This window comes from Cimex lectularius, unplaced genomic scaffold (genome assembly GCF_000648675.2).
Source record: "Cimex lectularius strain Harlan isolate CLEC.00 unplaced genomic scaffold, Clec_2.1 scaffold215, whole genome shotgun sequence".
NCBI lineage: Eukaryota > Metazoa > Arthropoda > Insecta > Hemiptera > Cimicidae > Cimex > Cimex lectularius.
This window is the reverse complement of record NW_019392799.1, coordinates 403,861-417,338: the sequence shown is the minus strand read 5'-3', so window position 1 is coordinate 417,338 and position 13,478 is coordinate 403,861. Positions and strand designations below refer to the sequence as shown.

Genomic DNA, 13,478 nt, shown 5'->3' with positions numbered 1-13,478 from the left:
ATGCTAAAAATAAGCTATTTGGGGCCTGAGGTGTTATGAATGTAATGAATATATTCATTTAGAGTTATTTTTTGTCTCATAATTGATGGTACAATAACTAAAGAGCAGCAACGCGCTACCATCCATGATACAAAGATAGTTGAAACAACAGGGGCGTTCAAATATCATCCAGTGTAAGACAAACCTTACTAGTTTTTAGGAGAACTTAAAAGACCATAAAGTAACTGTTGTATTCTTATTTGTTCTCTAATCCCATCTAGGTTTTATATTTTTTAAATTTAATTACGCCATTTAGAATTGCACTTGTCACATCCATTGTAGTACCTGAAGTATTTGAAGATCGAGATGCTTTAAGACTGCAAGTAATGTTCTTAATGTCGGTAGCTACTGGGACTTATGTTCATTATGATCTTCATTTATGCCATGATGAAATCCTTTAGCTACTCGTCAAGCGCGTTTTGTCGTTTATTGGCCAGAACAGGCTATAAACCGTCCATTGGTAAATGTTTCCGCGACAGATTCCGTTGGCAGGCCTGAACTTCCGAAGGCCTATAAACGAAATGTGTAGTTGGCTTATTGGCTGCGAATGTAGTCGGTCGAAGTTTTTCGACTTATAAACGAAGTTTTCTTCAGGAGGATAAAAGACGCAGTTGCTGTGTCTGCGGCCCTGAGCGACTATGTCAGTGTCAGTTCATCTCCCTTGAATGATGCCCGGTTTCAGACAAAAAGTGGCTGGTTTCATCCGTCAGCTGTCCAACCAGCAGGAAAACCGTACACTCGAAAGGAAGCAACCGTCCTCTCCGAAGAACAACGAATGCTTTATTCAAAAATATCTCAACGGGTAAGCTGACGTTTTGTGCTTTCAGTCTCATAATTAATATATAACTAATTAATAACTAACAAAAATCGCCATTGCTAAAACGCAATCTCTCTGTTTGTTTTTTTATAAAGCTTCTAACGTTCCCCTGGTTTGATTTTTTATGTTGTATCATTTTTAATTTTCAAATTTGAGTGATGGTTTTCATGTGATACCGATTCAGCTTGAATGTAGTGGCATTGTTGGAATATGAAAGTAGTCTAGCATAGGTGGCCATGGTGCTTAACATTCCCAGAAAAAGTGTCCAAAGCATATTCCATCGCTAAGATACTGGAGGCTACTCAAGAAGGCATAGGTCAGATTGCCATCGTATCACATCTCGGAGATTATCGTTTTATTGTTTCGAATCAACTCCATAAATCGACATTCTACCGCTGTTGGGATCAAACAATAAATTAGAAATGTTTACTGTCAGTTTACGCACTGCAAAGCGAAGAGTTCCAGAAGCAGGATTATGCACAAGAAGGCCACTGGCCAAGGATTTCTGACAAGGCACAGCTCAAGTTTGGCAAGAAATCCTATCAATTGGTCTGAGACTAAAATCTTGTTTTCGGATGAGTCGAGGTTTTGTTTGAGGTCTTCTGACCAGCTGAGAGATATGTTTGTTGATCGACCTGCAGATGTATGTGGAGTTACAATCTTCAGGTCTAATGACTCCATGAAGATTGTAACTCCACACAGCTGAGATATGTTTTGGAGAAAACTGGAGAGTGATATATCACTTCAACATTCTCACAACACAGAAGCAATGAAGGTGGTGGTGTTACGGTTTGGGAAGGCTGAGGAAGTTCGTACAAACTTGTTCTTCATCGAGGTTCCCTACTAGATATTTGATACATTGATGTGTTATCAAAAGAAGTTATTCCTTACATGGTACTAATTGGCGATCGTTTTATTTTTATACTAGACATTGCGAAACCTCATACAGGTAAGAGCTAGCAAACTAAAAAACAACAGTAGATGCAGTCACAAACTTGATCTGAGATTAAGGATGAGATTTCTGAAATTCTTCGTCTTCTCAACTCTGCTACATGGAATCGCAGGGGGGAAAAGAATTTCATGAAATAGGTGAGGTAATGATTCAACCAAAGTAGTCATGATCATGATGACCAATATCATTTAATGGATAGTGTACACAAGGAAGAAGACACTAAGGAATGCATAAATTAGGAGGAAGGTTTAATAAGGTCACTAAGGAAATATTAGGAAATAGGAGCAGCATTACAAACCGCACATCACTTTGTTAATAGATATAAACTGCTTAAAAATGAATTGGAGTATCTGTAATTTATTCTTATTCTATTAATTTTCATTAAATTAACAGATATATTCTTCTTAGCCGGATAAAACAAAATAGAAAATACAAACCAAAAATAAACAAATGTTAATTTTTCATAACGGATTTACTTATGGTAAGACACATTTGTGTGGTGATTAGTGACAGTTAATCAATAATTATTCAGAAATTGTGAGACCAGACCGCGTCTCACGATTTCTGAATACTTACTCATTTTGTAAAGAAACACCTTTTCTTCTCTTTTCTCCATTTTAATCTAGTTTTATTCGCTTTAACTACGGGAAGACATCATCTTGAACCAGACATTGGCAATATTATTGTGAGAATGAGCCGTCGAGGTCACCGGAAAGTGGATATCGCAGAGGCAATTGGCATTTCTCAGAGCGTCTCCCGGGCTTTAGACTGGAAGTGCCAATAGGAGGCCTGGTAGTTCATCTCAACCCATTACGACACCAAGGGAGGACAGAAATATTGTCATTGCTGCAAGCCGGAACCCTTTCCATAGTGCTTGCCAGATCGTAATTGAGGTTGAAGATGTTTTGGCTGTACATCGTATCCCCTTTTGAGACGACTTTCAGTGACTGCCAGCCATCAGCAACTCAGGAGAAAATGGTGCAGCAAGCGCCTAGAAGAGAGAATTGGAATGCTTTTATGTCCATATAGTGATAGCAAGCACTGAATAGTCTTCCAAGAACAGGGGATGCATACAACGCCCCAGTTTGTGCTACCTTCAGTGCAATTTGGAGTAGGCGGTGTAATGGTCTGTGCTGGGATTTGCACTGGAAGACAAACTAGACTCCATATTGTTGAAGTCAACCTCATCGCAGTTCGTTATGTCCATGAAACTATCAAGGAATACATCCCTCAAACCAGGGATCTCATTGGCAGGGATTTTTTTCTGGGTGATAATGCCAGACCTCATAGAGAAAAGTTTTTCATCAATGTTTAGAAAACCTGGGAATTTCCCATCTGCCCCTTCACCCATTGTCCCCCGACCTCAATCCCATTGAGCACATGGGATGCATTGCAGAGTAGGCTTTTCAATCACCATTCGCAGCCAGGTGACCTGCAACAACAGCCTTGCAATATCTGCAGAGTGAAATTCCTAATGAAATTAGTGACAACCTTATTAACAGGTGCACAGAGGTTTTAGCTAACAGAGGACTTTATACAGGGTATTAATTGTTTTAAAAAAATTTATTGTATCCAATAAGCAAAATTATGGAATTAAAACCTTTTATTCTGTTATTTTTAAAATACCTTAAATAAATTTTCCTTCAGTAAAAACCATAATAATTTTTAATAAATTTTAATCCAATTTATAATTAAATTAAAATAAAAATGCTAGCGAAAGTACATACTACAAAATTGGCAATATCCCTATTCATTTTTGAGCAGTTCATATAATTTATATGTGTTCATATAATTAATATTCCATATCTCTCTCTGTCTTTCTCTCTCTCTTTCTCTTTCACTCGTCCCTCACTCACACCACTCTTTCTCTCGCTCACTCATCTCTCATTCACTCCTCTTTCTCACTCATCTCTCATTCACTCACTCACTCATCTCTCATTCACTCACTCACTCCTCTTTCTCACTCCTGTCTTCCTCTTTCACTCATTCCTCACTCACTCACACTCTTTCTCTTTCACTCATCCCTCACTCACTCACACTCTTTCTCTCGCTCACTCCTCTCTCTCTCTCTCTCCCTCTCTCTCTCTCTCTCTCTCTCTCTCTCTCTCTCTCTCTCACTCCCTCTCTCTCTCACTCTCTTTCTCTCTCTCTCTCTTTCTCTTTTTCGCTCTTTCACTCCCTCTCCTCATATACCCACTCACTAACACACTTTCTCTCACTTTTCTGTCCTGAAACAAAACATTTTATTTCAATAACAAGAATATTTTGTATTCAGTCATGAAACAGGCAGAGATGAACCTAAGATAATACATGGGCAGACACCACAGCAGTTGCCACCAAAGGCCATCGGAAGCTTTTCCAAGCCGGTCATATCTGCGCTGACCGGACCAAATGGTGGTTTGACTACGGTAAATCGTAAACGACGGCATCTATCAATAAGCGATCCTGATGTTAGATTTATCGACACAACAGATGAAGACACCCCATCAGGTTAGTCCAAATATGTTAAGTATACATTTTTTAATGCAACTACATTTGTTGTAATATATAGGATGGCGATTAGTTGATTTAAATAATGTATTTTTAATTAGGTCATTCACAGTTTGTGATTGTACATGTTACCTTGGCTTACTAGGAAGTAGGTGTTAGCCAAGGACATGCTGATGAGAGGGAAAATTTACCTTTTTACATCTGTCATTTTTGTTATTCATTGATGTTGTATTCTTCCTGTTCATGTTTTTGTATGAAAATGTTTTTCAAAAATTACAAGTTTTCTTTGTCCTGAAATGCTAAGTAAATCTATAAATATTTTATCGTAATAGGCATTGTTTATACTTATCACATAAACCAATTTTATATACATATATTTATATCAGGGATAGTTAACTTGTATTTACTTGTAAAAATAGTAGGTACATCAGATAGTGCCATTGGAATAGTTTTACAGTCCTTGGCAGTGTTGTCTTATGTTCAAAAAGATCTGCAACTATTTATTAACAACTTAATTATGTTAATTTGTTGATATATTTCAGACTGTTTTGCCCTGATGATGACCTTAAAATAGCTCAAAGCTCGGCAGATAATTGAATTTGTTTTTTCACCCTCTTGACCCACTTGTCCGTATCAAGATCTAGATTATTCGTGATCTTATAAATATCACCTAGACCAATGTAAACTTCATTCTCATTGATTTTTGAGGCAGGGGAGATTGTTTTCTCACACACTTATAGTTGGGTGTTTGTATAAGTTTTGAGAAATACGAGTGAAATATTTAAAAAAATCACCCTTTTAACCCAAAACATAAATTCCTTTTATTTATCACATACTGCCAACATTCTGGTAGTTAGGCTTGAGGCTTTTTACCAGACCCCAAAGCTTTTTCAAGAGGTCCCATGTGTATCTTTCAGGCCCTGGCTTTTCCTCTCCCAGGAATAGGAATCTCAGCCTACATAGGCCTTCGCACCAACATAGAACGTGTTACGCTGTTTCTTCTTCTTGGTGTTATCCGCATAGGCTTGTTACTGCCACTTTAAGGCTATACACATGTCCCCGTAGTCTGCAGTTTCCAATTAGCAGTTTAACTATTATTCTAATCCTAGAATGTTCTAGATTTGTGCCTCTGTCCCGGGCTGCATTCCCATTTAGCGGAGAGCTTATTGTTAACCCATTGTGTAATGGATTCGTGTTTTTAGAGGTTTGATAAGTCGCAAAAGGTGTCTTCATTGAACTATCCTTGGCCAATTTATCGGCTTCAAAAAAACGTTCTAGTAGCAAAAATATCTCCTTTTTTTCAGAAGTATAATGGCTTACAAGGTTTGGACCAGACTTTTTTTTTTGATGATTCCACTCTCCATGATGTTTGATGATACCACTATTTTTCAAATTTTTTGTAACAACAAATAATTGTAATAAAATAATGAAAATAATGTAAAATAATTTAAAACAAATATTTTTCAAAATTCACTATTTTTCGTGGTCTGCTTGACCAATTAATATCATACAATTAATTAAGGTTTTAAGTTGAGGTAAAAAAGTTGAGAATTCATGATAGCTCAAGTGGTAGAGTAGCGGTGTATCAAGCCGAAGGTCATGGGTTCGAATCCCGCTCGTGACACTGACTTTTTTATCTCAACTTAAAACCATAATTAATTTTTTTTTTTTTTTTTTAAACTTGAAATTTTACATTTTTTTAATATTTTTATTTAGCTGTTCCACTTGGTCAAATCAACTAGTGAACATATCATTTTAGAGAGTTTTTTTTTTTATATAGATTGCAATAAAAAATATAGTAAAAGCTATCACAGCTTATCAATAACCAAAAAATGACTAAAAACCAAATATTTTTTAAGTAAACTAGGTTATATTTTTTTTTTTACATGAAACTGTATGAAATTTCGTTTTAACACCTGTAGAGACCCCTAGATATAAATATTGTTAGAATTTAAAGGTATCGATAGTTTTTTAGATACACCTAAATTTTTTTACAATTTTTAAGAAGTCATTATTGCAATATCTGATTGAATGGGCTATAATTCAAAAACGGCTAAAAGGATTTTAACGTCAAAGACATTGTTTGAAAGAACAGGAATATAGTTTTTTAACAACATATCTACCATAAAAATATATAAAAGATTTCTATGAGAAAATATACGAAATAGGAAAATTCATTGTCAGATGCTTCACTTTTTCACCTCTTTAAAAAAAATTATCAACATGAAAATCGGTCCACTAGTTTTTTAGAAAAATTAAGTTAGAGCTTGCACCAAGAATGTCAGTCAGGCATCAGGTCGTCGAAATTGTCAGTCAAAAATTAATTCACACCATTTCCTCAAAAGTCGGTAAAGGGCTAGAATCATGACACTGAGAGGTCAAATCCACATTTTGACAATTTTTTGACCTACTTTGCTTACAGAATGTTTGTTAAAATATGCAAAAAAGCAGTACTTTGTTGATTTATCTTTTTTTTTTTTTTTTTTTTTTAATCATACCAAATTAGAGTATTTTGCATCATAGAACATTATTGTTTTTATGTTAACCAACAATAAAATTAATACTCCAAAAAAATTTTTTCACTCTCTAAATAACAATTTATGTTTTTATATAATTAAATTTACTTTATACTTACAATTTGTATTAAAATTTTAATTTAATTTTAATTTATATAATATAAATAAATAAAGGAATTTTGTGGTGATTAGTGACCGTCTATCTAAATAAATAAATAAAGAGTTGAGAATTTGGAAGAGAGTTCTGCTGATGAACATCAATTATAATAAATTTAGAATAATTAATTAATAAAGGGTAAAAGCCAAATGAACAAAATGAAAAATGTTTTAATTAAAATTAAAAATATTACATTGAGCAATATCAAAATATTCAGAACATTTTTGTTTAAGTTGTTAGCTAGGGAGAGGAACAAGTAAAAATCGAAAGGGGCAAGGTCTAGTACGGTGGGTGCCAGTCTGTGATTTTACTCTGAGTCAGGCTTGGCATTGCAATAAAAAAATGGCATTGAATCTATTTACCAGGGCAGGATGTTTTTCCTTCAATGCTCACCCAAGACGCTCTAGCTGGACATTGTATACCTCTTCCGTAAAGGTTTGGTGCGCGATAACAATCCCACCAGACAATAGAATCCAGCTCTTAATGTCGACAGTGGCGTTTCATTCTTTGTTCGTACGACAAAACCCACCCACTTCTCATCCCAGGGATCAAATAGGAAATAAACCCTTTCTATTTTATTCCTATTAAGGAGTGAAACGCAACAAGCCAAGCTTCTTTGTTTTTGAGGGATAATTGATCATGAATTGAGTTTCTCAGCGTAACCCAGCAATCAGATTCTTCTTTTTTATTGTTGTGTGATGATCTGAAATCTGATAGCTGTAATTAAGCTACAGTTGATAGCTCATTAAGAAACTCACACATTTGCAACATTATCATTCCAAATAACTTTCGACAGGCATCCATCACTCTATGCCCAAGATCGAATTCATATAGCAAACAATGGTTGAAATGAATTTTACCTGCTTTCATGTCATCCTCTACACGTCACAGTTTATTCTAGTTACTTTTGGGACCAACCATCCCTGTTTTAACAATCTCCTTCAATAGGACTTTTCTACCGTAGAACTAACGGGGCTAGAAGGTAATAAAGGATCGCATTTATAAGGGTGAAAGTTGAAATTTTAAGAAAAAAATTTGTGTATACACCCAGTATTTTTTTATAAATTTAAATTAATTCATGCAGGGACAAGAGATGCTAACAGCAACACGTCCACAATTAACTGTAACCTTCTTGGAGATGAATTCACGGGGAGTAGTATTCCTCTCCAAAAGTGTGAGAGCACACCCAATGCTAGGGACTTTAACTGCGGAGAGCCGGTCGCAGGGGTTATCAATTGGGAACTTCCAACAGCCAGCGCCTACGGTAAGCGTTTTGATTTAATAAAGTAGCTTGTAGCTAAGGGGAAAAGTATGTTATAGGGAAATCTGTCTCTCTGTATGAGAGACATCCTGTGACTGGAGTGCCTGCCGGAGAGCCAATCGCTGACTGCTTTGCCATCGTCGCCAGGCGAGACAGCGCTATTCTCTCCCTCGCCGATGGCGTCAACTGGGGACCCAAAGCAAGCCTCGCCGCCAAGGCAGCTGTCCACGGATGCGTAGACTACCTCAACCAAGCCGTTTACAACCACAGGCTTGCTAATACCACCGTAGGCTTATTTATAATTCTATTTTTACATTAATATTTAGCCTAGTAATTTCCTTTATTTTTGATGGAAGAATTTCAGTTGATTATATGCTACTAATTTTTGAATGTAATTAAGACATCAGACAGTTGATATAACAATTTGTTTTTTTTTTTTTTACCTTAGGCCTTATGCACATGTTTTTTTATCCTCCTCAGTTACAGATTAAAGTACTAAGCACAATATATGAATTAAGAATAGTATGAAAACATGGTTGAGAAACCTAACGCCCTCCTGTATGACAGGAATTAATTTAGATTACATACTTATTTTTTATTTATTTAATTAAAATCACCCAACTACATAAAAGTTTTCAATTATAAAAAAGGACCAAATTTTTCCAGCATAATTATCAACATATTCTTTCTAATTGTTTATACTGTAGGAAAGTGGTCTTTGTTATAAAATTTAAAAATCTAAAAAAATTTGTTTTGTCAAGTTTTCATGTTGAACCAGTACAGGGTCATTTACTGGGTCTGTCTCCACTTCAAGTACCTCGCTGAAGATGGCGCAATGCTGAAATGCATTTGAATAACTCAAAAAACCGACAAGTGGAGAGACTCAGTGACCCTGTCTTTTTTTTTTTTTTTTTTTTTTTTTTTGTCAGTGTCAGTTCAGCATGAGTTTACCGATTCCCAGATCAAAAACCCATCATCAACATCGACAAGTTTTGTCAATATCTTGTTACAGACATTTTGAAGAAGGAGCAAAACGCTCTGAAACAGTGTGCAAATGTTTTGTACATTTATCTACCAACTTACGCAGATAATGTTTTCTTAGTCGTTATTAGGGTCAAAGAAAGATATTTTTAATTTAAAATCTTTGCCTAATTTTCAGAATGTTATTGTACCTTCTTCAGGGCTCTAAAAAAAGGATATATAATACATTTTAACTTTGGCCAATTTAATATCCAATACGTAGAAGAACATGAAACACAATTTTCTACTTACTGATTTTTAGTCAGAAGTATATAAACATAAATTCTTTTTAAATTCACTAGTTTTGATGGTCCACTTGACCAATTAATATCTTTCAATTAATTAAGGTTTTTAGTTTAGATGAAAAGTCAGTGTCATGAGCGGGATTCGAACCCACGACCTTGGGCTAAATATGCTGCTTCTCGACCACTTGTTCTATCGAGATCTCGATCCACTCGGACACTAACTTCCCATCTCAACCCCACCTTTTAAATTTTCCCTCCTTTTTGCATTTTTTATCTCAACTAAAAACCTTAATTAATTGAAAGATATTAATTGGTCAAGCGGACCACGAAAACTAGTGAATTTAATAAGTTAAAATGAAGTAAACCTTCACTAAAGCTCTCCATGGCCATTTCATTTGTCGCTGAGAATCAAATAGATTACACGACATTTGAAAAATGTCAAAAAGGAGGGAAAAATTCAAAAAGGTGGGGTTGGGATGGGAAGTTAGTGTCTGAGTGGGTCGAAGTCACGATAGCTCAAGTGGTAGAGCCGCTGCCAAAGTGGTATCTAGCCAAAGGTCGTGGGTTCGAATCCCACTCGTGACACTTACTTTTTATCTAACTAAAAACCTTAATTAATTGAAATAAATTCTTTTATTTTCATGTTAACACTGAAATAGACTAATTTATATAAATATCTTCCATTTATACAAATTCCTGTCGTCATAGTTGAAAAGGCGAAAAAAAAAAAATAAGGTTTCAATATTAACATGAAAACAAAAGTATTTAAGTTTATATATTAATATTCTAGTCTAGATGTCTAAAATAATTTTATAAATTTCCAAAATTAAGGGAAATAATCTTTTTGTAAGTTCAAGTGCAAAAGAGAATCAGTGAACATAAATACTAATTTATTTCAGGATGCTTTTGTCGCCCTCCTTCGTTCCTTTAATGCAGCGCACAATTTAATTTTGGAGGAAAAAGGAATGTTGACAACGTTGACTGCGGTACTTATCCTCCCACTTACATCACCGTCGCGTTACATCGCCTGCGCTTGCAACGTCGGCGATAGCCTCGCGTACGTGTACAGCGCCAAATACGGTGTCAGAGAAATAACACAAGGCAAGATATCGCTTAATCGTTTAGGTCGTTACGACTTCTTACTCTGTCGATTTTCAGGATCGCATGATGTGCATAGGATGAGGGACATGAGAGACGCCATGGGCGCCCTCGGCCCCGTTGATGGTACAAATCCAGAATTAGCAAATTTGACATGTGCCATGACAGAGGTGGAAGTGGGTGATATTGTCTTCATTACATCTGATGGCGTTTCGGATAACTTGGATCCAGTCGTTGGCAAATTTACAGGTCTGTATTTTCCAAATTTTAAATTTTTGATGATTTGCAATGAATATCAGTCTAGCCTTGATTAATAATTATCACAGAAATATTTTAAAAAAATTTAAATTATCACCTTCTGACTAGAATAACATTGTTTTTAGGTTTAAGTGGAGTCGAGGCAGAACAGAGGCACAGACTGGGTTTGCTCAGGATAGACGATCTTCTTAGGCATGGAGTATCTGGTCACGGTCCACCTTGTTCCACCGCAAGGGGCGTTGTGGACCTAATGATCGATTTTGTGACTAGGTTAACCTCTGCGAAACGTAGACTCCTGGAAGACGCGGACCTCTACTCAGGAGGTGGTGGCGAAGGTCAAGGGAGGGCAAAACGAAAACAAATGTGCGGTAAGCTCGCCGCCGTACCAGGGAAATTAGACCATGCTACTGTCGTCGCTTACAAAGTGGGGCAGTTAGCCGATTAATATCTTTTACCTTTTAAACTTTTGTTTTGTTAATTATAATTTTTCATATATGGAACATTCGGCTAATAAAAATTCATTCCTGGCTACAATCTTAAGTGAGAGTAGTTATATCAAAATTATAGTATTATATCTTTTAAAAAAAAGTGTTATTTTAAGGATAGTTTAGGCGCACAATGACACCCAGTTTTTAAAAAATGAAGTTATTGTTCTGCATTAGGCAGATTTGTTCATATTTATTTCAATTAGGTGGAATCATTTTGAATTTTTGTTAGCTTAAAAAGTCCAGGGAAAAAATCATAAGAGCTTTTTAAGCATCATATAGTATTCTAACGTTATGAGATTGTAAGAAGATGGTGTAAAATGTAAGTTAAATAAAGAATAAATCTAGAAATTTGAACATCTAAAAATGCAATCTAGAAATGACTTTATAGCTAGTCTGTTCTATAAAAACAGCTTAAATTCATACCAAATCGTCGTCATACCAAAAAAATTAACCTTTTATTATATTTGACATTCTGTGTTATTTTTTGATTTGCAAATTAGTAATGGAGTGAATAACAACTATCAAAATTTGTGCCTATATCTCTCGTTAATTATGTATTTAAAAAAAATTATCCGTCTTCTTAACGTTTTCCATTTAGTACAGACTAGATGGTAGTAATTAATGTTAACAGTAGTAATTAAAATTGGTGCTGAATAAATATTAAGTGAAAATATTTTTACATAATTTTAAATAGCAAAGTTAACAATAGTCCAAGTGTGACTTGGCCAATTATTAAGGGATAATTAAACATTTATGATCTCCTGATTTAGGGTACTAAAAGTAGATTTTATCTTTAGCGATCATGGTGGATCACAAAAAAATAGTTTAACTTTTTTTTATCGAACCCGTAAAAATTTTAAGTGTTTTCGCCTCTAATATATTTCAAAGTATAGTTATATCTTTTCGACAAAGTACGCAGTGTTATTATTTTCAAATGTGTAAATTTTATTATAGTATTTATGAAAGCTTTTCATTGTTGAATATGTTGTTTAACGAATTGTTAGAAATATTACCGTACGCACATAAAAATGTTAAACGTAATGCTTTTCAAGTTTTTATATCGGCTAAATATGTAAAAAAAATTTCTTTTTATAGTCAATAATTGTTTGTGCCTTGTAATTATTTTTTTTTAATTACTAATAATTTTATAAAAAAATTTTATTTGTCAAAATGCAATTGTATGTATTTACATATGTATTTTATGCAAATATAAAACTATTGCTCTATTTTTTTTTTTTTTTAACTTAAGCGCTTCCTACCCTCTTATTATCACCTTTGATTGAAATCCTACCTAACTGATAGCTGTTTCAGAGTGAGGTGCGGCAATGAATTCTCGGAAGTCAGACACAGGCCGGTGTACCGCAAGGTAGTATCCTTGGTCCTGTCCTATATATCATTTATACTGCTGATCTACCAATACATCCTGACACTATTTTCACCACCTACGCGGACGACACCGCAATCCCATCCTCTAACTCGAATCCTGTCCAAACTACCTCCAATATCCAGGAACACCTTGAACTTATCGAAGACTGGTGTAAAAAATGGAGAACAAGACTGCACGAAGAAAAAATTTTGTTTCCACTCAAGTCAAATACCTGGAACTATATCTCGACAGCAGACTTAGGACGGAATCCCCACACAAGACTTAAAAACCAGCACCTTAATGCAAGACTTGGACTACTACGAAGACTTTTAAGACCGAAATCGACTTTGACAATTCAGACAAAGCTAACACTGTACAAGACTTTACTAAGACCAATATGGACATACGGAGTGGAACTGTGGGGCACTGCCAAGCCTTCCAATCGAAAGTCCTTAGACAAATTCTCAAAGCACCTTGTCACTAACCTCACTATCCACAAAGACCTCAACATTTCTTTTGTCAATGAACTAATCTGGTCCAGATTCCAAACCTTTCGAACCATACTGCTCGAGCCCTCACCACTTATTCCCATCCTGACAACCCACCACGTCGCTTCAACCGACGATGGCCATGGGACCTCCTTGACCCTTAATCATACACACTGAGTGCCAGCAATGGCTGGCTCCTCAAAGCATGTGTTCTACCGGTGCAGTGCTGGCATTAGTGCTAGTGTTGTGCTGTGTGATATATTAGTCATGTGTACATATTTGT

The 13,478-nt window shown here is 35.4% G+C and overlaps 1 protein-coding gene across 1 annotated transcript; it reads left to right on the top strand.

Annotated features, from left to right (window-relative positions):
- Nucleotides 1–539: 539 nt before the first annotated feature.
- On the top strand, nt 540–12,438 carry LOC106664581 (PP2C-like domain-containing protein CG9801). Its single transcript, XM_014390452.2, has 7 exons — nt 540–841; nt 4,084–4,298; nt 8,056–8,235; nt 8,292–8,518; nt 10,397–10,598; nt 10,656–10,844; nt 10,979–12,438. The coding sequence occupies exons 1-7, from the start codon at nt 705–707 to the stop codon at nt 11,296–11,298; spliced, it is 1,470 nt and encodes a 489-aa protein (XP_014245938.1). The 5' UTR covers nt 540–704; the 3' UTR covers nt 11,299–12,438.
- Nucleotides 12,439–13,478: the final 1,040 nt, after the last annotated feature.